Source organism: Eulemur rufifrons, chromosome 30 (genome assembly GCF_041146395.1).
Source record: "Eulemur rufifrons isolate Redbay chromosome 30, OSU_ERuf_1, whole genome shotgun sequence".
In the NCBI taxonomy this organism is placed as follows: Eukaryota; Metazoa; Chordata; class Mammalia; order Primates; family Lemuridae; genus Eulemur; species Eulemur rufifrons.
The window spans coordinates 42,807,174-42,833,608 of NC_091012.1; the positions used below are offsets into that span (position 1 = coordinate 42,807,174).

Here is a 26,435-nt window from a genome sequence, read left to right on the forward strand (position 1 = left end):
GTTACTATTACTAGCATTATTTCTGAATTAGGCGCAGTAGATACGTAGATAAATAAGTCATCGTCTCTACTCTTGGGGACCTAACCATGTAGTATTTACAGCTGCCAGATTAATCCAACTGTACTTGAGAGTTCAGTTCATATGTGACCTTATCCACAGGCTTTCACTCATCCCCCGACATAAGAATAATATTGTTCTTTCCTAAACTTCCAGGACCACTATTTTATCCACTTTTCTTATGAGATTTTAACACATTTTTCTTCTTACTTTTATTTGTTTACATGTTTTTGCTCAACTTATAGACTTTTAATTATTAGAAAGGCAGTGAATATATTTTGCTAATCTTTTAGCTGCCAATGTATGCATGGAGTGTGTTGCATTCTTTTGTCCTTCCTTCCTTCCATTCTTCACCCATCTTATTCCACTAAACATTTGATGGCTCCTTGTTTATAATGAGCATTCAATAAAGGTTGGTGAAATGAATGAGTGTTGGAGTTAATCATCTGAAATTCAAGAAAACATGTGTCATTAAGCTGGTCATATATTTTTCAAAAAGTATAAAATTTAAACTACTTTTTAGTTTAGATTGAAGTCATAAGAATAAATTTCCACTTCGTTTTGAGTCTGTGCTCAGTTCTACTTGGTAACTTTTTGGCGCCATCTTACAGCTATTTCAAGTTGGATTCTTTCATGGTGTACATATTTTTAAAATATTGTCATGCTGTGCCCAGGATAGTCACAGAACTTCCACAGCAAGTGCTCCTTGTTGAAATCCAGGGTTATTAATAATGACAAGTCATTTGGATACTTTAATTAGTGTCCAGTACTATTTCCATTAGTTAATATGTATTTTTAACATCATGGTGCCTAACAACAATTGTAGTATAGATTTCCTTGGCACTGCAATTTCCCCACTGGACTATGCCATCGTAAGTTTTTAAAGATCTTGTTAAAAATACTAAGAAGAAATCTGTAGGTAAAGGTCATATAGTTAATGAAAATAATCTTTAATGACAAGTGGCCAAACCTTTTCCTTTACCCACTTTTGAACATGTAGAGGACTTTCCATAAGCCTTCTTCTACACTCCTACCATTCCTGCACCACTTGCTCGCTTGAATCTGAATAAAGGGCTTCAGGGAACGAAAATTAGATAGGGCCATCCAAAAATCTCTTCAGAGTCATCCACACCCCAACCATTCCCAGACACTACTAAATGACATCCAAAAATTCAGTTGCCATAGTTTGCAGCAAAAGTCAGTTCCGTATCTTTAGTAACAGTAGAGTTATGAAAATATCTCCTTATATTCAACCATTGGAAAATGTGTTTACCCGGATACTTAGTACAAATATTTATTGATGAATCTGTGGGGTTTTATTGTTTTGTTTACTGATGTATCCCTAGAACTAGAAAGCAACGAATGTGTGCAATTAACATTTTTTAATAAATGCAAGAATGCACAAATGCCATTTGCCTAAGATCTCACAGTACCTAAGCACTCTAAGCACCAAAGACTATTTTTTACTTGTTTTGAATGTGGAGGTACCAAGCGCCTGTTCTAATTTTTTTAGGTGAATCCCATCAGGTATTTATACTAATTTCCCATAACAATTCTTAGTGTTTCTGAGAATTCAGATGAGAATTCGGATGAAATCACCTTTTGCATTTGAATTTACCAGACCTAATTTTGATTTTCCTTTCCCAACACACCATCTCCTCCACTAAATTGTCCTCCTACAAACCCCATTAAAAGTTATCTGCTTGTATCATTGGAGTCTAAGACAGACCCTGATTTTAAAATTGTCAGACCTCTGAAAAGGGCCAACATTTTCATACATGGGTGTTTAATATGTGTGATTCTAACTGCAAACTGCCGTATTGCCAGTTTTTGTTTTCTTTTGAAACAGAAACCTGAACTGCTAGGAGACTGAATTAGAAGAACAGGTGGACTGTCAGCTTAGAAAGTGGCCTCTGAGCCCTGTCCCTGAGGATCTGTGCCCAGGATCGCATAACTAATATCAGGGAGAGAATTAGGAGCTAGAGAAGGTCATTTTCTGCTTGGTTAGAAGCCCTCCGTTTGGACCAAGATCGTGACTTGGCCTTTCAATATGGCACAAATACGAAATTTTACTAAAAAATGCTATAGGGCACACATGGTCCTTAATGATCTGGCTCCTGTCCAGGTCTCCAGCCTCATTTTCAGTCACTATCTCCACACACCATACACCACAATACGTTGCCATCCTTTGCCCTGTATTCCCAAAGAAGTGAACCATATGGTAGAATGCCAGGGAGATATCAGGTAGGTGAAACAGATGCTTTGGAGCAGGAAGCCTCATAGGTGCCCTCACAAGGCCCAATGATAGGGATGCTTGAGTCTGAGGGACTTGAATGAAGAATTTCTAAGTGCTACCAATCGGAATTGAATACTTTCTCTTCTATGCTCCCATATGCTTTGTTTCACGTTGTCTTTCAAAGCTTACCATGTTCTGCATTATATTACCCTTATCTGTGAATATGGAGATATTGCCTGTCTCCCACTAGATCATAATCTTGAAGGCAGTTTATTTTCTCATCTTTCTATAATACTTTGCATATAATCCAGCTGAATACTTATTTTTTCATTATTCAAAACAAAAGATCATGCTGTGGGACCTGAGAGGTATCCATTTGAGACCTATTCAGTTTTTCCCCTCCCCATCCTGTCTTGTCTCAACCCCCGATAATCTAAATCCCAGATCCCACTGTAAAAAGGTATATTTAAAAAAATAATGATTAGGATGAGGCAAACAGAGAGTTCTATATTCAAATTTAGCTCAGAGTTATCGAATACTTATTTGAATGATGAGGAAATGGAGACTCAAATAACTTTCAGTAGCTTGCCAAATGTCACACTATTACACAGCTAGTAAGTGGCCCTGCCAGGACTGAAACTCAAGCCCCCTGACACAAACCAAAATCCCTTTCCACAAACACTGAAACATGTAGGTGAACTCCTCTTACTCTTTGCTTTGTAATTCTAATGTGTCTGGTTGCCTAATCAGAAACATATTCTGTGTACTCTTAGCCAGGCAGAAGCTAAATATTCTGAACGTATGAGGCTCATTTTACATACATATCTATTTGCATGTTTATGTATTTGTGTGTTTATTTATATTACTCTGTGTGTGTTTGTACATTTATATATTCAGGTATTTGATGTACTTAGATATTTATATATGTGTGTGTTTATTTTTTATTTATGCACTTATGTATTTCTTTATCTTATCTGTAGGGTTATGAAGCTCTTACTTCCAATGTTATTATACAAGAGAACATCAGTTGATTATACCTCAATTTCCTATAGTGTTTCTGAGGATTTCAGCTTAAAATAGGTCTTATATTTCAATGAAAAGACCCCAGCTCCTGAACTTCTCAGGGAGAGGAAAGAGAGAGCAGCTGTGTTCAGAACCAAATTGCTGAGCTTTGAAAACACCTCTAAGCCAACAGAAGCCTCAGCTATAACAGTAGCACCAAAAGAAAACAAAAACTACCTTATCTTAAAAGAGAATGAGGACAATGATGAAAATAAGCTCAGCATCAAGCAAGAAGTCCTTTGATGCCAAGGAGGGACCAGAGACCTCAGAGAATTTAAGAGATTTGGCTGGCCTGGAGGAGCAGCAGGCAGAACCCAGAGAAAGGGACAGTGTAAGGGAGTTGATACAGGACCATATAAACATTTTTAAAAGCACCCAGGAAAAGTTCAGCAAAGATTGTGGGACACTGAGATCGAGGAATTGAAAGAAATCCGGAGAGACAGAAATTGTTGAATAAATATCATGGAAGAGAGAATTGGTACAAATGAGGGTCAAACTGAGCTTCAATCTCAAAAGATAAAAATTAAGCAAACACAGTGTCAAAAAGGTGATGGATCTTGAAAACACATGAAGGTTGTATGACATTTGTGTATCTGGCATCCCTGAAGGTGCAGAAAATGAAATTAGCCTTGAAACCATTATTAAGGAAATTATTGAACAAAAATTTCAGAGCCAAACTTAGATCTCAACTTAAACACAGAGAGAAGTTACAGGTCCTGAATCAAATATACCTCTCAAACTAAAAGTTCAAGGCTCATAATTGTATAGTTCTTAAGCTTGAAAGAAAAATAAATTGTCCCACAAGCTGCTCAAAAAACGTGATTCTTCAACAATATAAGACCGACACCTGACTGCACATTGTTCATGGTAGAAGACAGACAAAGGTGGAGCAAAATCCAGTAACAGATGAAGTTTCTGGGTCTGAAGCCCCATGTGAACCATCAAGCCAAGCTACCTTTCCTATTTCAAGGCGAGAGAAAAATCTTGGACAGTCACGATGACTTCAAGGCATTTGTTAGTAAAACTCCAAAACTACTGGCTTTACTGAAAACAGGTACAGACCAGGGAGAAGATGCTCCTAGATATAAGTAACTAAATTCACTTACAAAGCCAGGTTTCTTAATAGAATGCATTGTTTTTTTACAATTAATTGCATTTTTGCCAGGGTGATCAGTTGGAAAAGGAGGTAAAAATGTAATGTTGCACCAAGTCGTTATTGTTATCATGTGTGTGTATTTATATCTATACACACACATGCACACACAAATATATACACATGCATACACACTGCATGGGAAGAGAGGATAAGAAAAGTAAGAAAAAGTAAAATGGAAAGAGATGAAGGGGGGATAAATGGGAAGGAGGAAGTGAATACAGAAAGATAATGATTAAGGGTGGGAGGGATAGGGAGACATCGAAATATGACAGACCAAGTAAGAAAATAATAATTTGTATTGTGAATCTCAAAGCAATCAACTATATGAAATTAACAGACTTGTTTAGAGAAAAGTATTTCCCCAGCCTCTGCCAAGGGCATATGGATCTTTAGAAAATTTGACCATATGCTACGGCACAAAAGAAGTAGAACTTGAAGAGATGTATGCACATTGAAATGATTGCCCATAAACTGACATTTTTAGAATCAGATTGCAAATAGTGAGTAATATTGCAATGATGTGTTTTTGAATTGCTAATTTGTGTTCCTCTTGCAATTTGGATGTCTATTTAATTTTAATTATATAATTGATTAATCATACAATAAATGGGAAGAAAAAAACCCAATAATTGACTTCTGTACTTTCCTTTGGACAAGTGATTAAAAGTAAACAAATATTAAAAAGAGCCCAGTTGTGCATTCTTGAGTGGCAACCTCACCCTTGCCATGAAAATGCCTACAATTTGGGCAAATTGGAAGCAAGTCAGACTCTGAAACAGAAAAAGGCTTTCCTGTCACTGGCACATCGAAGCATCCTGCCTGGGTCAGACCTAAACTGTTTGTAGAACCTCCTCTGCCTCCCTGACCTGAGCAATGAGGCTGAGCCTACCTGTTTTCCTTCTGGAGCCACCAACTTCATTCAACACAGGAAAAGGGAATGCTGAAACACTCTACAGCCTGCCCTTGGAGCCCTCCTGCATTTTAGAGATCTATCTCTGAGCCTTCCTCCCCACCATGTACTCATGATACACACTATTCCTCATACAAACAAAAGGCATCTTGTGATGCCAGTATGATTGTTATTTGGGAACAGTGAACCAGTAGTTTACCTTTGTGGCAAATGGTTCATGGGCCAAATAAAACCCTGTGGCCCTGCTAGATTGGAATACAAAAAAAAAAAAAAAAAAAAAAAAAACAACCCTGCATTTTCTCTTTCCACTCATAACTTTAAGTTAAATTCACCTAGGTACTCACAACTGTTGGTTTGTTTTGTGGCAGGCACCCAGAAGTCTGATCACACAGGCCTCTATCTAATGCCTTATGGCCCACCATGAGCGTTTTGATTAAATAAGTTTTTGATCTGGTTCATCACTTTCATTTGATTTATTCTACGAAGCTTAGTGCACTGTCTTAAAGGTATTATCAGTTATAGCTTCTGGAAGTGACTTAGTGCCCCAAACTTTGCCCTTAATAATTGAAGTGCTTGACAAAGGACAATTTTGAAACCCAAGCTCTGTGAGTTGGCCCCAACTTCCCTTTCCAGCTTCACACTTCCCACGGCCAAAGCTTAACGCCCCCATCAGATCTTGCAGTTGGAACCTAACCTGTCTGGTTGGACCTTTTCACTGTCCCAGAACACCACTTGCCTAGTCCCAGCTGAATTTATCATCCCTCTCCATCGCAGAAAAGGATAGGGGCTGGGAGTGGCTGGTGAGTGGGGTGGGATGCTAAAACACATGATCAAACTTTGAATGGACCAAACAGTTCAGAGATCTGCCACAGTCCTCAGGTGGCTTACTACAGCAGCGAGGTGAGGGGAGGGGGAATGGAACACAATGCTCCTAACTCTCTTGAGAGTGTATGAAACTTATCAGGATCCTTGAGTAGTTTAGAAAACTTCTTGTTTCCCAGTAAAAATCACTGCCTTAAAATATAAAACTAGAAGAAAGTGGTTTGCTAGTAAATGTTTAAAGACAGCTTTGGGGTGGGGAGGGGAGACATGATTTGTAGCATTTGCTTCTTCAGTGGTGAAAGCTCTCACTGTTATGTCACTGAATGCTGAGTTAAGATAAGATGCACAGATCTCCTGAGCTAGAGTTAGCTGGCTTTAGCACACTGCTGGGAAGAGACCAGCTTTGCCCTGTGCTTTTCTTGTTTGGGCTACTCTAAGGCAGAATAAGTTTTTAAAAAAATCTCATCATTCTACAGTGGACTCGATTATGGAGAAAGCCTCCCCAGATCACCCCGTGGCCCTTGGTTCCCCACCTCTTCCCTTTGAGATCCACTTTCCTGAAGCTCTTCTAGCTCTCCTCTGATCCCCAATACAGCTTTGTATTAAAATAGTTGCTCTTTTCTTCTCTCTAGGTTGAAAGTCTCTAGAGCTCAGAAACTCTGTCTAACAAACCACTTTAGTCTCACCTCTACACTCTACCATACTCCCTGCCTCAGCATACATAGTATATACTCAATAGAATCTAGTGGTTAACAGTTGTATTATAATCCCTAAGAGGTGACTCTAAAGCTTTTACAGGAGGAATCCTCTTTTAGCCCCTGTGTTCAAGGTCTGAAAGTGAGAAAGGGTACGATTCAGGAATATTTTCTGGTATCACCACCAGTCCAAGGGGCTGTAGAGAGTCAGAGAGAGCCTGGCCATTAGGAACAAGACTGGTCATTCTCAAAATAGTTCCTGGAAGAAGAGTTGTTTAACATCAGCTAACTCTAAAGTAATAAGCCAAGAGAGAAACCCAGGCTTCTCGGAGTGTGTGTGTGTGTGTGTGTGTGTGTGTGTGTGTTTGTTGCTGTGTGTGTCTGTGTGAAAGATTCAGAGTCACAGAGCCACAGGCCTGCTAGATTCCCAATGGAAGAAGACCAGCAGAGTCAATGTCAAGAACTCTGTATCAACTTAGTCCCAGCCCCAGACCTTATTGGCCTCTACCCCCAGATTTATAATATTGGGTCACTCAAGGTTTCTCTAGGGAGGTTGGTCAGAGACTTTCTCTTTCTGCAGGCTGCAAGATTCAAGACCCACCCAGGTAGCCTTGAGATGGAGATTCTGACATCTCAATTACCAGCCATAGTTTGAATGAGGGGCTTCTATGAAGCCTGAGTAATGAATCCCTTCAGGATTCCATAATGCCCCTGAGCAAAACGTGAGAGTGAGTGGGATTCTCACTCACACAGCCCCCAAGACCTTCTCAGGCTTCCATGATTGGATAGTGGGGATTCTGGGCTCTAGATTCAGGCTGCTGTTTCAAGAGCTCAAGCTTTGTTCAGTCCAAGGACATGCAGAGTGGGGGAAGGTGGGAGGATGCTATCATTTCTTTTTTATACATTATTAACAGTGCTTTTGATTGGTATTTTTCTATTGTATGAAATACTTTCTTTTTTTTATAATTTAGTTTATCAGCTCTACAATCCAATACAGAGGCAGCATAGAGTGATGGTTAAGAACATGGCACTTTTTATACAGACTGTCTGGATTTGAATCCTAGCTCTGCCATTTGCTGGGTGCATTGGCCTTGGGAAATTTGCTTAATGACTCTGTGTTTCAGTTTCTTCATCTGTAAAATGGTGTTGATAATGATAACTATTCCATAGTGTTGCTATGGGGGTAAAATGAGCTAAGATTTATAAAGCACTTGGTGTATGGTACTATTGTAGTGATTTCTACACACTATAAATATTTTTAAAATTGGCATGGATGTTTTTACTCTGGCAGATAATAACTATCACTGCTGTGTTCCAATCAACCAACAAGTTTGTCAAATTTTGCCTCCTCAATGTTTTGGGAACCCGTGCTCTGCGCTCCTTCCCTGCTTTAGGCATACAGTAACAGCAAACTGCTTGCAGTTCTCTGAACACATACTGTCATGCCTTACTTGCTGGTCTTTTCTATTGCAATCTTCTTCGACTCCCAAGGCTCTCCCTCCTCTGGCTTCCTCCTACTTGTTTTCTATCATGATTTATCCTTAACTACAGACTCCTTAAGAGGAGAAACTGTCATCCTCTCTGAATCGTCAGCATCCAGAAAATGCCTGCCACAAAGAAAGTACTTAAGAGATGTGTTGAATCAGTGGCTGCTTGCTGTGTCCCAGGCTCTACGTAGTGGTTTTCAGGAGGGTTTTCCTTCAATCCTACTCAAAACCCTGCAAGGTAGTAAGTGCACTTGTTATCCCCATTTTACAAATAAGAAAACTGAGGCTTGGTGAGGTTAAATAACTTGCCCAGAAACATATATTTATATTTACCTGGCTATTCTGCTTTTACACAATAATATGCTGTTTATAATGGTGTGTTGGAGTTGAGGATGCCAGGAAGCTACAATTGATAGCACCCGATGCATGAAGATATGATATTCAATTTCCTCATCAAAAGAGCTGGTACTTTATTTTTGCATAACATATTCTTGAATTAAAGTATTTTTCATTATATAATTTGTAATCTTTTATGAAGGTAAAAAATGTGCATAAAGAAATATTTGGCTATTTCTTAACCAATTGGTCTGTGATATTGATATTTCTTATCAGTTGGTCTATGAGTCCATTGGATGTCATACTTTAATCCCATTACATATTATATGTCAAGAGCTTTGATTAGTGTCTTAGCTACACATTGTCATTTTAAAGTCTTTCGTGGTCAACATTTGTGAAAGTTGCTCTATATTATCAAAATCATGTTACCCTAAGGCAGCTGGGGAAGGCTTTACAGATTAATACTACTAGTAGTAATAATGGTAGTAACAGTGGCAGTAGCTACCATTTATTGAGCACCTACTATGTACCAGGACTGCTGTAGCCATGAGTTTTACCTGCATTACCCCATTGCAGCCCTGTGAAATAGGTTCTGCTGTTTTCTTTATTTTATAGATGGGGAAGCCAGGACTCAGAGAGTTTAATTCACTTGCTTGAGGTCACCCAGCTATTGAATGTAGAACCTGGACTGAAATTTAAATTTGTATGTCTCTAAAGCCTGGGCTTTAGCTGGTCTGTGATGGCTGTCCAAGTTACTGAACCCTCTCTGAGCTTCAGTTTCCTCATCTGTAAAACTGAGGGAAGTAACACTTATCTAGTAGAATTGCTACGAAAATTAGAAATAATAGCTGTCCCAGGGCCCAGGGGTACATAGTAGGCATTTAAACCATGATGATGGTGACGTTTACACATTAATGGGGCGTTAAATAGGCAGAGGAAATTCTGGCAACCCTTTAAAGGCATTGGGGAGCTGGAGAGGAGGATCTACGGCTTCGGCTGTCTTAAGAGCTGGACTTCTCCCCTCCAGAATATGGTGACCCAATGAAACTCTGAGCGACAGGCGAGGTGCCCCGCAGGGGCCTGAATTTGGCTCCAGCCACCTCTGCAGGGAACTGGGAGAGAGGCGGGGAGCTGGGAGGGGCGTAGAAATCCCAGTCGTCATCGGACTGCAGGTGCCAGGCAGAGTTGGTGTAGGTGGGCTCCTAGAGCCCGGCGGAGGGAGGGGAGGAGCTTGGGGCGGGCCGACAGGCAGGCGGGGGAGAGCCGGAGGCGGGACTCAGAGCCCGAGAGGCTGTCCTTAGACAGCTCTTCTCATGCCGGTCAGTTTGCTGCATCTGGAGGAGCTCACTGGAGAATCTCCAACATCGGAGCGGGCCTTCAACTACCGTAAGTACCTGCAAATGAGCGCATAGTTCAGTGGCTGAAGATTAAATACTGGCCACCAGATCCTAAACAAAACCCCGAAAGGGTCTTTCTGCTGTAATTAATTGCTGTAAATCAAACTGCTCCCCAGTCTGTCCCCCCACCCTTCTCATCTCTGCCTTTTTCCTTTCCTCCCCGGATCCCAGACCTGCCTCGCTGAGAATCTCTGGGCACTGTAGATAGCTTCCCTTTTCCGTCTCAGTCTTCCCTCCAAACCCTCGGTGGAGGATGTACCAGGCACCCCGCCGAACCTAACCCCTTTGATTCCTGGAGCCCTCAAAGCTATGCAGGGGCGAGCCATTAGACATTTCGGGTATGTCACCCTCAAAAGCACTGCGGCGCTGCCTAAAGGTGGGGAAAGTGTTTGGGGTGGAGTAGAAGGGGAGGGCTAAATGGCTAGATAGCCGAAGTTAAGGGTAGGGGTTAGGGTGGGGTGAAAGGCCAAAAAAGGGCGTGGTGAATTAACCTGCAGCTTGGGGCTGTTCTCATGTTCCCAGGGCATAAGATTCATCATTTTGGCTGGATATAAATGGTACAGTTTCCTTAGTGATTGAGGAGGGGTGAGCCATGCTGAGAAGCCCAGCTTCCCTGACTCCACTCAAGCCCCCGGGAGGCAAAGACGGTTGCTTGGGGGTCCAAGTGGCAAGGCTGGAACCTCAGATGGCATTTCCTTGGTAGAATCCCAGGTTGAACCTTTCCCTTGGCAGTAAAACCTTGCTTCCCCCAATAAATCCTGGTCCAAAGCCCAGGGGAACAAAGCAACAGGGTGGCATCCAAGCCTTGGCCTGGCCCTGAGAGGAGTGGGGGCTGAGATGAAAAAAGCGTCTTTAGAGTCCTACACCAGTTTGATGTCCCTTTGGAAAGAAGAAAAAATAAGCACCTTTTTAAAATGAAATTTTCACTGTGTGCCTGGCACTGTACATATGTTATCTCTAATCCAACACACCAATAGTTAGGTAGACATTATTCCCTCACTTTACAGATAAGAAAAGTTCAGAGAGGATAAATTGAGCATCCTTCAATGCAAAGTGAGAAATGAAAAATGGAGCTGTGCCTCCTTGAATCTCTCACTGTCCACTTGGTTCCTACAGCCCAGATGTTTTCAAAATGAATCTTCCCCTTTTCCTACTCCTCCATCCTGCCCAGTGTTAGTACTGGAGCAACTTAGAGGATGAGTAGGATCAGTCTAGAAATGTAAACTCAATACCTTTCTCTGTTCTGGAAGCTTCCTCTACCCTACTCTAGTGAGCTAAGATTAAGCAGCTTGGGTCAGCCAGGACCTCAGACTCTGAATAGAGAGTTGGTGGAGGAGAATTAGCTCAAGATTGTGCAGTGGGGACACACATTCCCTTGGTAAAAGGTTACTCTGGTGGGAGAGGGGAGAGGCACGAAAGCTCAGGGGTCTACCTTATGCATATGCAGGGCCTATGGTCAATAGTGACTCCTGGGAAAACCAGAAGGCCTCCCTGAGCTCAAGTATCTTTGTCATATTCCTTGAAATTCAAACAATTCCATTTTCCTTAGGGGCAATGAACAAAACTGCTTAGATGTTACAGGCAGCCAATGAATCATTTACACCTTATATTAATTAGCTTAAGCAGCTTGATTTCCCAACAACTGCTTGAGATGGGGTTATTGAGCTTTTAGGGGTAAACAATAATAATGAGAGTCATATTGGATCTGAAGCATTCCATAGAAGGGACGGTCTCCATGGGATGAAATGCGAGGGGTGAGGGAGGCTGAGGAGGGGCGCCAGAGGGGTTAAATAGCAGTTTTAGATCATAGGCCTTGGAGTTAAACATGGATTTGCATTTTGGCTCTAATATTTAATATCTCTTGATTTTGGACAAATTATATATCCTCTCTATGCCTCAGTTTCCTCATTGGAAAAATGAGGATGGTATTAATGCCTCCTTTGCTAGGTTGTTGGAGGAATCTGTGTGCGTGTGTGTGTGTGTGTGTGTATCAGAGTAAAGAATCTGAAAAGGTGACTCTCTGCACCTCCCATCTCCCCCATCTCATGGGCCTTCAGCAGACTTGTATTAGGCTGGCTTCTGGGCCTCTGAGATCCCAGGAACAAATAGACGTTTTAAGAAATCTGATGTCTTAGATACTAGCAAAGACTTTGGGTGGGAGGATGGGGAAGTGAGGATAAGAGGCAAGGAGAAAAAGTAACAGGTGACCTAGGAATACTCTGCCTGCCTGTGAGGGAGTGGAATGTAGGGTTGTCAAGTGCAGTTTAGTGATCTAAACTAAATTTTAAGGAGCAGGACAAGTCCCCTGAGTAAAAGCAGTTCTGATTTTAGATCCCACCACCTGCTGAGGAGAAAAACCTTTCAAGACTGTGAGCACATCGAGCACCAGAGGCCCTGTGACCTGGAACAGACCAGGGGAAGGGGACACCATGCAGCAGACATTCACTGTCTTGCTCTTTTGCATTTGTGAGTACAATATGGGGTGAGGGGCAAGTTACTCTGTAATAAGTATGTCTATGAGTGGGTACGTTGGGGAGGGAGAGAGAAGTATTGAGGTTTAAGGGCAGGGTGGGGACAACGAGGGAGCTCTCCTTTACCAAATCTCTCTTTTCAGGGCTGAGTCTGGGTATGACATCGATAGGTAAGTGAGTCCTGCCCCCTCAGGTACCTTCCTTCCTAAAAGATCCAAGAGCCAGGACATAATTACCTTGAGATCCCAAAGACAGATTAGGCTGGTTGGGAATCAGAGCCTTAACACTTCAGGACTTGGTTTCCTTTGAAATAGTGAAGAGCTTTATCTCAGACAGAAAGCAATCTAGACTTGCACCTTATTCCTCGACTCATCTGGATTCCTTGAACAAATATACTGGGGTTCCCATCCCACACCCCACATGAGCAGATATTCCTGTCCCCAGGGGAAGGCAAAAGGAGGAATCTGGGTTGGGGCTAATTTTAAGGGACATTATGGCACACACTGTGGGAGGGAGAGGGCTAGACTGCTCACGTCTTTGTGATCTTTGGGAATGACAGTGATGGAACAACAACCGGAGCTGTGGATAGAGTCCAACTACCCCCAGGCCCCTTGGGAGAACATCACACTGTGGTGCCGAAGCCCCTCTCGGATTTCAAGCAAGTTCCTGCTGCTGAAGGATAAGACACAGATGACCTGGATCCGCCCTTCCTACAAGACCTTCCAAGTTTCATTCCCCATAGGTGCCCTTACTGAGTCCAATATAGGACTTTACAGGTGCTGCTACTGGAAGGAGACAGGATGGTCAAAACCCAGTAAAGTTCTAGAGTTGGAGGCACCAGGTAAGAAGACACAGATAGATATTCAAGAATAAACTCCAGCTTCTGGGATTCAAACTTGACTTTCTAGGGCAGGGTTTGTTTAATCCATTTACCTCAAATGCATGCATGTGTGCATTCCACAGTTAGTAAATAAGTGCCTACTCTGTTTTAAGCAATGCACAGTGAGGATGCAGACTCTGGAACAGAGATGGCAGAAGGAGGGGTGGCAAACAAGAATCTTACAGGGAAGCCCCATTTAAAGTAGAGCTCTTCTCTGCTGCTCCCTAGGCAACACTATCTTTGCTCTACCTAATTCCAGTGCATTCTTTCTTTCCAGGCCAGCTGCCCAAGCCCATCTTCTGGATCCAAGCTGAGACCCCCCCTCTTCCTGGATGTAATGTTAACATCCTCTGCCATGGCTGGCTGCAGGATTTGGTGTTCATGCTGTTTAAAGAGGGATATGCAGAACCCGTGGATTACCAAGTCCCAACCGGAACAATGGCCATATTCTCCATTGACAACATGACACCTGAGGATGAAGGGGTGTACATCTGTCGCACTCATATCCAGATGCTCCCCACCCTGTGGTCAGAACCCAGCAACCCCCTGAAGCTGGTTGTAGCAGGTGGGTGTCGCCGTGGCTGCTGGCGTCTGGCAATTGTTGTCCCAGGGATCATGGCTGGTTGAGCCAGGGTTTCTGATTTTACTTTCCTCACCCAGTTCCTACACCTTGCAAGGCCTATGAGCTCAAGTCATTTGACATTTTACTGAAAAACAAATTAACATTGTACATGCTACAAGGCAAAGGCATGGGAGTCAATCATTTGGCTATTGAGTGAGCCCAGATAACTGTCCAGCAGCTTTAGCTCATCACAGCTTTGTTGTTCTCTACTTGTTGAATATCATGCATTCATGCATTCATTCAACCAATATTTATTGAGCACCTAAATATGTGTCAGGCACTGCCACCACAGTCTTATAAATAGATTTTAAAAATTCTAAGTGTATTTTATTTGTGATTATTATTTTTAAATGTGGAAAATAGAATGAATTGCTAGTGCTGGTGAGTGAAAACAAAACAAATGATTAAAAAAGTGATAGCTCATATTTTAGAAATGGCTTTATAAATTACTTTTGTCCTAGATCAGTAGTAAGGCAGCATCAACTTCTCAACACAGAAAAAGGCTCCCCAAAATGTCAAATGCCAGACACACCCTAGCCTCAACTGCCCCCCAAGGCCTGGAGATCTTTAGATGAAATTGGCCACATTTGCTTTAGTCCCTCCATCAAGCTAAATAGGCTTGGGGAGAATTGTGGGGCTTTCCCCAGAGAGTACCCTGGACTTAGAAGCAGTAATCCTGGTCTTTAGTTCCACCTCTGACACTGCCTCCCTGTGTGATCTTGAGCAAGTCACTTTACCTCTCTGTGCTTTTGTTTCCTCCACTCCAAAAATGGGATAATAGTATCTATCTGACCAACTGTATAATTCCTCTCTGTGCCTCAGTTTCCTTATCTGCAAAATTGGTATAATAAAAATGCCTACCTCACAGGGTTGTTGTGAGGGTTTGCCTAAATATAACATATGTACAGTGCCTGGCATATAAGTTCTCAATAAAGGGTAGATATTAATTTTATTAGTATAGCTTTTTCTTGAGGATCAAAACACAAAGGACTGTCTGTTTGAACTGTGTGTATAAATGTCTGTTGTACACATGCCCTTTCAGCATAGGTTCCACTAACACATACTTTCATAGTTACCTGTTCACCAGTAGCCCCCACTAGTCCATGAGCTTTTTGCTACCAGGAACTGTGTCTTCTTTACTCACATACCCCTAGACCTACATGATGCCTGATGCATCTTAAATGCTCAGTGAACATACAACAGAGCTGATCCTTCCATAATAGATGGGTGTGTGTACCTGGGATGGGGTGGGGGTAAGAAGGAGTGGTATGGAGGGTGAAGTTTGCCTTTACTTTTGTAGTACAGTCTCCTTGGGGGAACAAACCATGGAAATGAGGGTGTTGCCCATTAACAGAGATTTCTTTGGATTGCAGACTTTCTGGCCAAACCCTTCTTATTGGCTTCTTCCGAGTTCATGTTGGAAGTAGGGTCTTAGGTGAGCTTAATGTATGTAAAAGCTCACCTTAATATTGCAGTAGTATTCATGGTCAACAAAGACATTTTCAGAGATTTGGTTTTTCTGGTGGTTGGAAGAACTACATTTGGCATTTCAGGGACCTAAAGATACAGGGAATTATGGATGTAGATATTCCACTGAGACACAACCCTACATTTGTTTATAGCTCAGTGGAGCTGAAAGAGTCTGGAGAGAGGGCAGGGGCATAAGTGAATCCACCCTCAATTATATCCTAGAGGAGGCAGAGATCCAAGGAAGGGAGAAGAAGGAGATGGTAACTTCAGCTATTGCTTCTTGTACAAAGAAACTAGGAAAATAAAAACAGAAAACAATAGGAAAGACTCATCCTACCTCTAACTTCAGGGTTTCTTCCCTTTCTAGGACTCTACCCCAAACCAACTTTGACAGCCTATCCTGGTCCCATCATGGCACCTGGAGAAAGCCTGAGTCTCAGGTGCCAAGGGCCAATCTATGGAATGACCTTTGCTCTAATGAGGCTTGAAGACTTGGAGAACTCCTTTTACCACAAGAAGCCAATAAAAAATGAGGCATATTTCTTCTTTCGGTCCTTGAAGATCCAAGATACTGGACATTACCTCTGCTTTTACTATGATGGGTCATACAGGGGTTCGCTCCTTAGTGATGTCCTGAAAATCTGGGTCACCGGTAAGAGAGGGGTGTGCCACAAAACCCATATTAGGGGCCAAGGATTAAGAGAGGGGTGTGCCATGAAACCTATATTAGGGGCTAAGTATTAAGAGAGGGGTATGCCACGAAACCTGTATTAGGGGCTAATGACATAAAACTCCCTCTGGGCCTCCTGCATAACCTATTCATGCCGCCAGGGCCAACAGTGGAGAAGGGAGTAGAATATATACAACTGGGCTTAGGTAGGGATTTTCCAAGATTGGACTGGAGGAAGTGGAGGAAAAGAATCTGAAGTAGTGGGAAGGAGATGTCACATGATTAGTCTTTTATATTTTGGGTCTCGTTCTAGACACTTTCCCCAAGACCTGGCTACTTGCTCGGCCCAATCCCGTGGTCCAAGTGGGTCAGAACATAAGCCTGCGGTGTCGAGGACCAATGGATGGAGTAGGGCTTTCACTCTATAAGAAAGGAGAAGACAAACCACTTCAGTTCTTGGATGCCACCAGCATCAATAACAACGAGTCATTCCTTCTCAACAATGTCACTAACAGTGATTCTGGCATCTATAGCTGCCGCTATCATCTCACCTGGAAGACCTCCATTAGGATGGCATCACACAACTCCGTGGAGCTTTTGGTTGTAGGCAAGTGCTAACAGCTGTTTTTATCATCAACCTGTTTATTTTTTATCATCATTACAGTGTTATTAGAAGGAGCTAGTGGACTTGTACCCTCTTGGAGCTATGAGCCAAGGAAAAAAACACTAGGAGTATTATGTAGAACTTTCTCCAAAAACTTTAGGGACCTCCTCTCCCAGAATTCTTCAAGCCCTATCTCTCAGCATGGCCCAGCCCCATTGACCCCTGGAAATCTTATTTTCCTTCAGGCCAGAGGAAGCTTACAGGTATGAGGTATTCCTTATTAAAAGTAGGGAGCCAGAAGTCTATAGAGCACCAAGGAGTGGGCAAAGGAATTCTAATGAACAGTCAAATTTTGAAGCCATTGATCAAGTAGAAGTGGAACAGAAGAGGAGACCAAATGGGGAGCTGAGAAACATTTGATGGGGGAGGAGTTACTAGATTTAAGTTCACTTCTAACTCTTTTTTTCTGAATTGGTTTCAGATAAGCCTCCCAAACCCTCCCTGTCAGCTTGGCCTAGTACTGTGTTCAAGCTGGGTAAGTCCATCACCCTTCAATGCCGAGCATCTCATCCAGTGCTTGAATTTTCTCTGGAATGGGAAGAAAGGGCAACATTCCAAAAATTCTCAGTGGATGGAGACTTCATCATCAGTAACGTTGATGGGAAAGGCACAGGGACCTACAGTTGCAGCTATCGCGTAGGGGCACATCCTAACATCTGGTCACATCGCAGTGAGCCTCTGAAGTTGATGGGACCAGCAGGTGAGAGGATAAATCTTCGTAGGAATGCCCTGCCAGTCCCTAGCCATCCCAGAGCAGTGCCCAGAAAGATGGGAAGGGGGGTCAGGGGCTTGGAAGTCAGGGCCCTTGGGTTTGGGCACCTTTCCCTTGGAGTTGTCTCATAATCACCTAAAGATAGTGAGCAGGATATTTTCAAGGCTCCCATTCTCCATGAAAAGGAAAGCCACTTCTGCTCCTCTTCCCAATATAACCACTCTCAGTAACCAGCTCCTCCTCCCTCAATGAATGTATTTACCTGCCCCTGTCTCCATCAAGGCCCCAGCTTCTGGTCTTTTCTGGCCACAGGCTTTCTCACCTGGAATTACATCCTGAATGAAGCTATCAGGTTGTCCCTATTCATGCAGTTTGTTGCCTTGATGTTTGTAGTGCTGTGGATAAAGTGGAAGTGTCAGAGACTCCGAATCAGGTAACTGTCGTGTCCCAGTCCCCCCCTGTTCCCCAACATACCTGGGTCCATGCTCCCCCAGAGTCTCAAAAATGGGTCATACCCGGGTGGAGACAAGCCGCAGGGGCACACCCTATATACCTCCCACGTTCTGGGCTTAGGAGACAAGACTTTCTCACCTCCGATATTTCTCTTTCACCTCACAGAAGGGTCACCACCCAAGCCAGAGGGTGGAGAAGTGCATAATTCTTACAGACTGGAGAAGTAATCAGAACTGTATTCACTGACATCCCCCCCAAGAAGGGTGTCTAAATCTCTCCCCAAAGTACCCTGCCCCTCAGAAATGGTTGATGTCTTTCCTGTTAACTTGGTCTGTACTTTTTCTCTTGCAAGAAGCCATGCTGTCCTGTCTCCCAAATTGTTACCCAGCTCCCATCCCAACTTTTCACCCTTTACTCCTATCTCTCAAGGGCTAAAGAGATTTGTGGTCCATACTTGTTGCCTTAGAAACCAGTCTCTCTGCCACTCTGGCCTCCAACTGCCTGTGCAGAGCATTCTGGGAATATAGTCTTAACCTGGATGAGCATCTGATGAGGCGATGGACGGGGTCAGGGAATCAGACTATTTCCTCTGACCCACAAACTAGCAAGCCAAAAAGATTCTCCTACCTTTTCCTTTGATCCTTTGGTGTCCTCTGGGCCACCCACCTCTCTGATCCCCATGGCTTGTGCTCAGACTACTCCACTTGGGAATGAGAAGAGAAATGACAGCTCCCAACCTGGTGGGGACCTCAGCTCCTGAACACCTTACCTACTTTCCCCAATCCCCTGCTTCTGGCTGTACCCCACCCCACACTGTGATTGTGGACTTTTGTGTGTCTAGAAGTATTCAATACACAATGTATGATGATTATGATTATGTGTGTCTGTGTTTTCCACTGGGATCTGAGGGACAGAATGCTTGGGCAACCAGAAGGGAGCCACCTAAGTCTTCTGCAAAAACCACCACACTTTGAGTTTTCAAAAAGTTTCAGTGGGGGTCAAGTTCTAGTTCTTCCCAGTATCTGTCCTGAGTCCCATACACATTAAGGTAACCTCCAAGCCAAGGGTTAGAAAAAAATGTAGCTTGAAGTGCCTGACCCCAGCCCAGGACCACTGCAACAAAGGATAAGATCAGAAACCAGATTTCAGAGAAAGCAGCTTGAAAACACACGTTTTTCTGATCAGGAAGGAGAGTCAGTGTTTGCTAAGTAAAAAATGTCAAATGGATTTTGGCTTCCTATCATCTAATTGTACAGGGCCAATAACCCAAAGCTGCTGCACATTTCTAGTCATAATCTAGGTGGGGGGAGAGGGATCCCACTCTCTGACAAGCTTAGCTCAGCACCGACAATCTTCTAGTAATTCATCACAGCTGCCTAGGCAACCCTTCCATAACAAAGGCAGGTGTGGCAGGTCTGTCTGAGGACCAATACTGCCATAATAACAACTGCTTCCAAACTTAAACTTGATGACGGAGAAATACTCCAGGTTTCTGCCTCCACCCCCACACCCACCACCCAGAGCTGCCGATCACACTGAGCTCCAGGGGTTCTGAAAGCTGGAGATAATACTAAAGCATTTTTACATCTGACATCTCAATTCCAGTAACAGCCTAACCAGGGGCCATGGGGAGCTGATATATGATATAGGCTGGGGAGGGGGTTGGGGTGGGAGGGCACGTGGGTCATGAAAGAGCAAGAAGTTTGTAGGTGATGAGGCCCTCAAAAAGAAAAGTCATTGATGTCAGAAAAGATTATATCCCATTATCCTGACTATATCCAGTCCCTATTGGGTAGTGAGTAAGCCAATGACATAAATTGCCGCCCCCTTCTTTCTGCCCTCCCCCTAATCCCAGCAACTCCTCTCATCTCTTTTCTGGTCTCGCTAGAGAAGCCTGGTTGCTGGGAACAGCTCAAGGGGTCACCATGCTCTTCATAGTCACGGCCCTTCTCTGCTGTGGTGAGTACAGGGGGTGGGGAAGGGGCCTGGGCAGAAGGCCGGGGTGAAGTCCTGTGGGGGATGGGGCCGAGCCCTGGCAGCAATTTCTTTTGCAGGACTGTGCAATGGGGAATTGGTAGAAGAGACTGGTGAGTTTTTCCTGCTCCAGACTGGGACATTCCTCCCTGCAGATCTGAAATAACTACAGAGTGTCAGTGTCAGTGGCCAGGGAGTGACTGGTTGGGAGGGAAGGACAGCCAGGAAGGGGCACTTGCTAAAGCTGCTGGCAAAATGCAGCCTCCAACTCTGCCTTTCTGCCTGCAAATTTTCCCCCAAGCTTCTGCACTTTTCTGAGGCTCAGCTGACACATCAGCTTCCCCTTTCCCCAGCACCTGAGGAAGGAAGGAAAGGGTTTGGATTTGGGTTGAAAGGGGAGGTGGGCAGTGTAATCTGGGTAGGAGGTTCAAGGGCAAAGAGAGGGGGTGGGGGAGAGAGGTCGGAGGATGGCTTCATTAATTCTGCTGTTTCTAGAAATAATTTTGCCAACCCCTAAGCCTGAGATGTGGGCAGAGACCAACTTCCCTCTGGCCCCGTGGAAGAACTTAACCCTCTGGTGCAGAAGCCCTTCTGGTTCAACTAAGGAGTTTGTGTTGCTGAAGGACGGGACTGGGTGGATCGCAACTCGCCCGGCTACAGAGCAAGTCCGGGCTGCCTTCCCCCTTGGCGCCCTGACCCAGAGTCATGCCGGGAGCTACCACTGCCATTCATGGGAGGAGATGGCTGTGTCAGAGCCCAGTGAGGCACTTGAGCTGGTGGGGACAGGTAAGAAAATGGGGAGGGTCCTCCCAGAGGGATCCCCAGTGCCCCTGGGACTCCAAAACTGTTCCTGGGAGTGGGGGAGCAACACAGAGAGACCCGGAGCCCAAGGGGCTTGTGCTGCATGGAGGCAAGGAGGGGCACTGAAATGGGGGTGGGAGTGGGGAAGAGAATGAGAAGAGACTGACAGGAAGAGCCAAGGGCCAGCCCAGAGTGGATTTCTTTATCTGCTGACAAAGTGACACCAAGTGTCACATCTGGGCACCTCCAAACTTCTGACTCCTTTTCCACCCCATTTTGTTTTCCAGACATCCTCCCCAAACCTGTCATTTCTGCTTCTCTCCCAATCCTGGGCCAGGAACTGCAAATCCTGTGCAAAGGATGGCTGGCAGGCTTGGGGTTTGCTCTGTATAAGGAGGGAAAACAGGAACCTATCCAGCAACTTGGTGCCCTTGGGAGAGAAGCCCTCTTTACAATCCAAAGAGTGGAGGATAAAGACGGAGGCAATTATAGCTGCCGCACTCACACTGAAAAGCACCCCTTCAAGTGGTCTGAGCCCAGTGAGCCCCTGGAGCTTGTCATACAAGGTAGAGCTGAGAAGGTTGTGTGAGGAAGGAGGGGGAAGCAAAGCCCTGGGTCGAACACTCCTTTCCCCACAGCAAACTTTGCTGCTGGTCCTAGGAGCCTGTGTCCAATCTTAGAGCCAGGCAGGCGTGGCACTGGGAGTGCCAGGGCCTCTGGCTGCACGATATTAATAGCCATAATTGTTATTAATAGCTTGAGTTTGTGGAGGGTGATTTAATTTTTCTAATTATTTTCACATCAATTATCTCATTTAGCTATAGAGGAACTCTTCAAGAGAGGTGGAACAGGTACCAGTTCCCCAACCCCTTGTCCAAAAGGGCAAACTGAGGCTCAGAGAGCCAGAAGAACCCCAAGGAAAATTCATTCTTTTTGCTAGCCCCCATTGCTTGCCCTGATGACAGCAAGGACTTGGAGGTGGTGAGGGCTGGGGGTGGGGGGTCTCTGTGTGAGAAGTCTATCTGCAAAGTGGATTTCTGTTGATTTTTAAATGCACTTACTTCTGAATGAAATAGTATAGAAAGCAGAGCCGCTTCCTAGAACAAATATTTGCCATATTTTCTTTCTTTCTTTTTTTTCCTTAATTTGGTTTTATGTTGTGTTTTGGTTTTTGCCTTCTAGAAATGTACCCCAAGCCCTTCTTCAATACATTGGGCAGCCCCGTGGTCACCCCTGGTTCCCGAGTGACTTTCAATTGCTCCACCCCCTACCATCACATGACCTTTATTGTTTACAAAGATGGAAATGAAATAGCATCCAGTGACAAGTCTTGGACAAGACCGGGGCCCAGTGAAGCTCACTTTCTGATCATGTCGGTGGGCATCGGTGATGGAGGGAATTACAGCTGCCGCTATTTTGACTTTGTTGTCTGGTCTGAGTTCAGCGACCTTGTGGAGCTCGTGGTGACAGGTTAGGAGGGGGGAAAATCCAGGTAAACGTGGTGCCAACCCTGGGACAGTGGATGGAAGGAAGGGCTGTCAGTGGAGAAGGAAGAAGTACTCCTTCTAAAAGAAACTGAGAAAGTGCTTAGGACAGTAGCTGGCACATGGTGAATAGTCTATGTAGGACAGCTGCTTGTGTTATTATTGCAGGCAAAAGAGACAAAGAAGAGGAGGGAGGCAAGCAGTTCCCTTCTGGAGAAATAAGCAAGGCAGATGGGGGTGTCCAATCCCAGGAGCTCAGCTCGCTGCCCTATTTCTGAAATCTTTTTGTGGCTTGACCTTGAACTTTAGGCTCAATGTCCACTTTTTCTTTAGCTAGGCTGTCAGAGATTGGTGGGCTGGATGGCCGTCAGAGAAAGGGAGAAGACCTTGAAATGACAGCTGCATATTATGCAGCCATTACAAATGACAGTTTTCAAACGCTGTTTAATGTCATAGGAAAACATTTACAATATAAAGTTAAGTAAAACAACATCAGACTCTAAGACTGTGCATACTCCACTGAGTCTCAATTATGCAAACAGCTATAGCTACATGGACATGGGCATATATAGAAAGGATATATGGCAAAGAAATATAAAGAAGAATTATCTTTGAGTGGTAGAATTATGTTTTCTCTGTTAGGTTTTTTTCCATATTTTCTAATTTTCTACAATAAACATATATTGTTTCTTATAATAACACTAAAAAAGCTATTTGCACAATGTGGGATGGGCTTCTCTAATGCTGTGACCTCTTTAATTTCAGAATTCTACCCTAAACCCACTCTCCTGGTAAAGCCAGGTCCCCTGGTATTTCCTGGGAAGAATGTGACCCTGCACTGCCAAGGGACTTTCCAGGGCATGAGGTTCGCCCTCCTACAGGAGGGAACACAGGTTCCCATACAGTTCCAGAGTGTCTCGGGGAACTCAGCTGACTTCCTCCTCCACAACGTCGGAGCAGAGGACTCTGGGAACTATAGCTGTATCTACTATGAGACGACCATGTTAAATAGAGGGTCATATCTCAGTACGCCCCTTATGATCTTGGTGACTGGTAAGAACAAACAAGACACGGGGTTGGGATAGAAACCGTTGGAGTAAGGGTTAGGGGAGGGTAATTCCTCCTGGAAAGCTAGGCTAGGCCATGAAGGGAAACTGTTGTGTCCAAGAGGAGAAAGATAAAGGGTTAATTCAGGGAGCTATAAGTTCCCATACTCACCACATTACATCTTTGATTTCTTTCCAGATACATTACCCAAGCCACGGTTGTTTCCTGAGCCCAGTTCTGTGATTCCCATGGGGGAGAACGTTACTCTCTGGTGCCAAGGGCCACTCCGTGGAGTGCGATACATTCTGCACAAAGAAGCAGATGCCACTTCTCCACAGCGCTGGGGACCCACCAGTAATGATGGGGCATTCCCCATCACCAATATATCCAGTGCTAGCATTGGGCGTTACAGCTGCTGCTACCACCCTAACTGGACCAGCCCTCTCAAGATACAGCCTAGCAACACCGTGGAACTCATAGTCACAGGTAAAGGAAGATGCTTTGGAAGGGGCATGGAAATGTAGAAAGGTGGGAATAGACTGGTTCATGGGAGATAGTTTACAAAGAGCTCAAGGCGAGGCAAGCAATAGTCTTGCCTCTTTACTGAACAGGGATTCTGGGGGTGATGTGCTGGAAAGTGACCTCTTCTCTCTGACCAGGAATTAATTTCTTCCAGGCTTACTCCCCAAACCCAGCCTATTAGCCCAGCCTGGTCCCATGGTGGTCCCTGGAGAAAATATGACTTTTCAGTGTCAAGGAGAATTTCTAGACTCAACATTTGTCCTGTTGAAGGAGGGGACTCAAGAACCCTTAAAGAAACAGAGACCAAGAGGGTACAGGGCTGACTTCCGGATGCCAGCGGTGAGAAATGAAGATTCTGGGATCTATAGTTGTGTTTATTATTTGGCCTCTGATCCCTTTAAAGCGTCAAATCACAGTGACTCCCTGGAGATCTGGGTGACTGGTAAGTCCTGGAGACTTCAGTAAGAGTCTAGATTGGGTTGTTTTTAGCACTTAGCAATAAGGGGGTAAAGGGCTGGATTTGTGGCCACTTCTTCTAACTCTGCATCCTTGCTGGTTGCAGATAAGCCCCCTAAACCCTCTCTGGCAGCCTGGCCCAGCACCGTGTTCAAGCTAGGGAAGGACATCACCCTTCAGTGCCGAGGACCCCTGCCAGGTGTTGAATTTGTCCTAGAACATGATGGAGAAGAAGCACCTCAGCAGTTCTCAGAGGATGGAGACTTTGTCATCAACAACTCAGAAGGAAAAGGCATTGGAAACTATAGCTGCAGCTACCGACTCCAGGCCCACCCTGATATCTGGTCAGAGCCTAGTGATTCCCTGGAGCTGGTGGGGGAAGCAGGTAAGAGTATAATCCCTCCATGGTGCTGGCATGACACACCCAGTATTCCAGGGAGAGTCCCCATGGAGACAGCCCCCATGGAGAAAGCCCACATCAAGAGGGGACAGGCTTTAGAGTCAAAGACCTCAACTGTGTCATCTTTTTCCTAAGGATGGTGAGGAGGTGGGACCTCACTCAGATTCATTTCAAGATAGTGAGTGGTATTCTTTCAAGGTCCCTTTCCCCCAAGGAAATAAGGGCTGCTTCTGCCTCAGCACAGGCTCTGCCACAGACCACCCCTCTGCAGTCTTGACACATGGCTCCCTCACAAACCCTGGAAGAGGCCAAAGTGAGGGTGCACCACGAGAACAAGGAGAACATACACATGCTAACCTCTGTGGCTTTGGCTTCTGCTCTTTTATCACCCCAGGGCCTGCTGCTCAGGAGTGTACCGTGGGGAACATTGTCCGAAGTACCCTGATCGTGGTGGTTATTGTAGCCTTGGGTGTGGTGCTGGCCATAGAGTGGAAAAAGTGGCCTCGACTCCGAACCAGGTAAATGCCTCATCTCAGCCTCCTTCTGTGAACCGAGTGCTGCTGGAAAAACAATGATCCAAATGCCCCCCTAGCATCTGAGCCCCACCACACAACTTGTCTTCAGGTTCTGGATTCTCCCTTAGTCATGTCTTTTTCTTTACACAGGGGCTCGGAGACAGACGGAAGAGACCAGACCATAGCCCTGGAAGAGTGTAACCAAGAAGGAGAAGCAGGCACCACCACCAACTCTCCCTCTTCAACCTCTCAAGGGATCTCTGTGGAACTGCCAGTCCCAGTGTAATAATCTCCTTTACAAGAGCTTTCCTCTCCTCTCTTTTACCCTCAGAGATCTGTAAATCCAACTCGTTACCCTAGAAATCAGCCCCATCTACCGCTCCTTGGTCTTTATTCACCTGAGCTGGATCAAGGGAATTCTGGGAGTTGAGAGCTCTACCAGGGTGAGGTATTTCCCTAAGAGAGGTTCCCCACCCCTGTAACTTCTCACTGTACTGATTTTCTGTTGCATGAAATTCTATTAAAAAATGTGTTCTTCTAAATAAAGAGTATTCACTATTTAGCTGCAATAACTATGGCAGTGGTCTTCTATTGGTCTGTTGTTCACTAACACCTTAGCAGAAATGGTATATTGGACCTGACCTCTAAGGCAGAATAAGAGAGCACAGGGCTACTAATACAGAGAAAAGAGTTCAAGGATGGGGTCGGGGAAGAGAGAGGGCTCCAAAATAGCTATTTCCCAATTTGGTTTGACATGTGGTCACTGAACAGAATGTCCTTTTGGCCTTCCATCCCATTATTGACTGACTGACTGAATGAATGAATGAATGGCAATGCTCTCTCCAAGTTGACCCCGAGGAGGACAAACACCAAATTTACATCCTTTTCATCTTGCTACTTTTAGGTCCCATAGTATACCTACTTTCAAACAGCAGGATTGGCCCTCTACAGAGCTTTGAAACTGGCAAAGCGTGCTCTGTGGCCCTTACCTAGCAATCACAGGGTGTAAATTAATTCACTCTTAAGTATGAATGATTGATCAAAGCTGCTACTTTGCCCCTCCCTAAAGAGAGCCCTGTTTTCCCAAAGGAATGGGCCTGTAGTGGTGGGATCTCAGGGAGCGAGTAAGCAGGTGA

The 26,435-nt window shown here is 44.4% G+C and overlaps 1 protein-coding gene across 3 annotated transcripts; it reads left to right on the plus strand.

The window, feature by feature from the left end:
* The first annotated feature begins 10,054 nt into the window (after positions 1-10,054).
* Positions 10,055-25,864, plus strand: IGSF1 (immunoglobulin superfamily member 1). Of its 3 annotated transcripts, none has more exons than XM_069464430.1 (20): positions 10,055-10,147; positions 12,490-12,624; positions 12,773-12,799; positions 13,189-13,470; positions 13,787-14,074; positions 15,969-16,253; positions 16,585-16,878; positions 17,357-17,635; positions 17,960-18,080; positions 19,989-20,059; positions 20,140-20,187; positions 20,570-20,860; positions 21,163-21,441; positions 22,058-22,345; positions 23,125-23,412; positions 23,605-23,892; positions 24,083-24,370; positions 24,491-24,769; positions 25,179-25,302; positions 25,450-25,864. In XM_069464430.1, exons 2-20 carry the CDS (start codon positions 12,588-12,590, stop codon positions 25,583-25,585), a joined length of 3,993 nt encoding a protein of 1,330 aa, XP_069320531.1. In that variant the 5' UTR covers positions 10,055-10,147; positions 12,490-12,587; the 3' UTR covers positions 25,586-25,864. The 3 variants fall into 3 exon arrangements, with proteins under 3 accessions (XP_069320531.1, XP_069320532.1, XP_069320533.1); XM_069464431.1 differs by having other exon boundaries at positions 20,155-20,187; XM_069464432.1 differs by lacking the exon at positions 12,773-12,799 and having other exon boundaries at positions 20,155-20,187.
* The last annotated feature ends 571 nt before the right edge of the window (positions 25,865-26,435 follow it).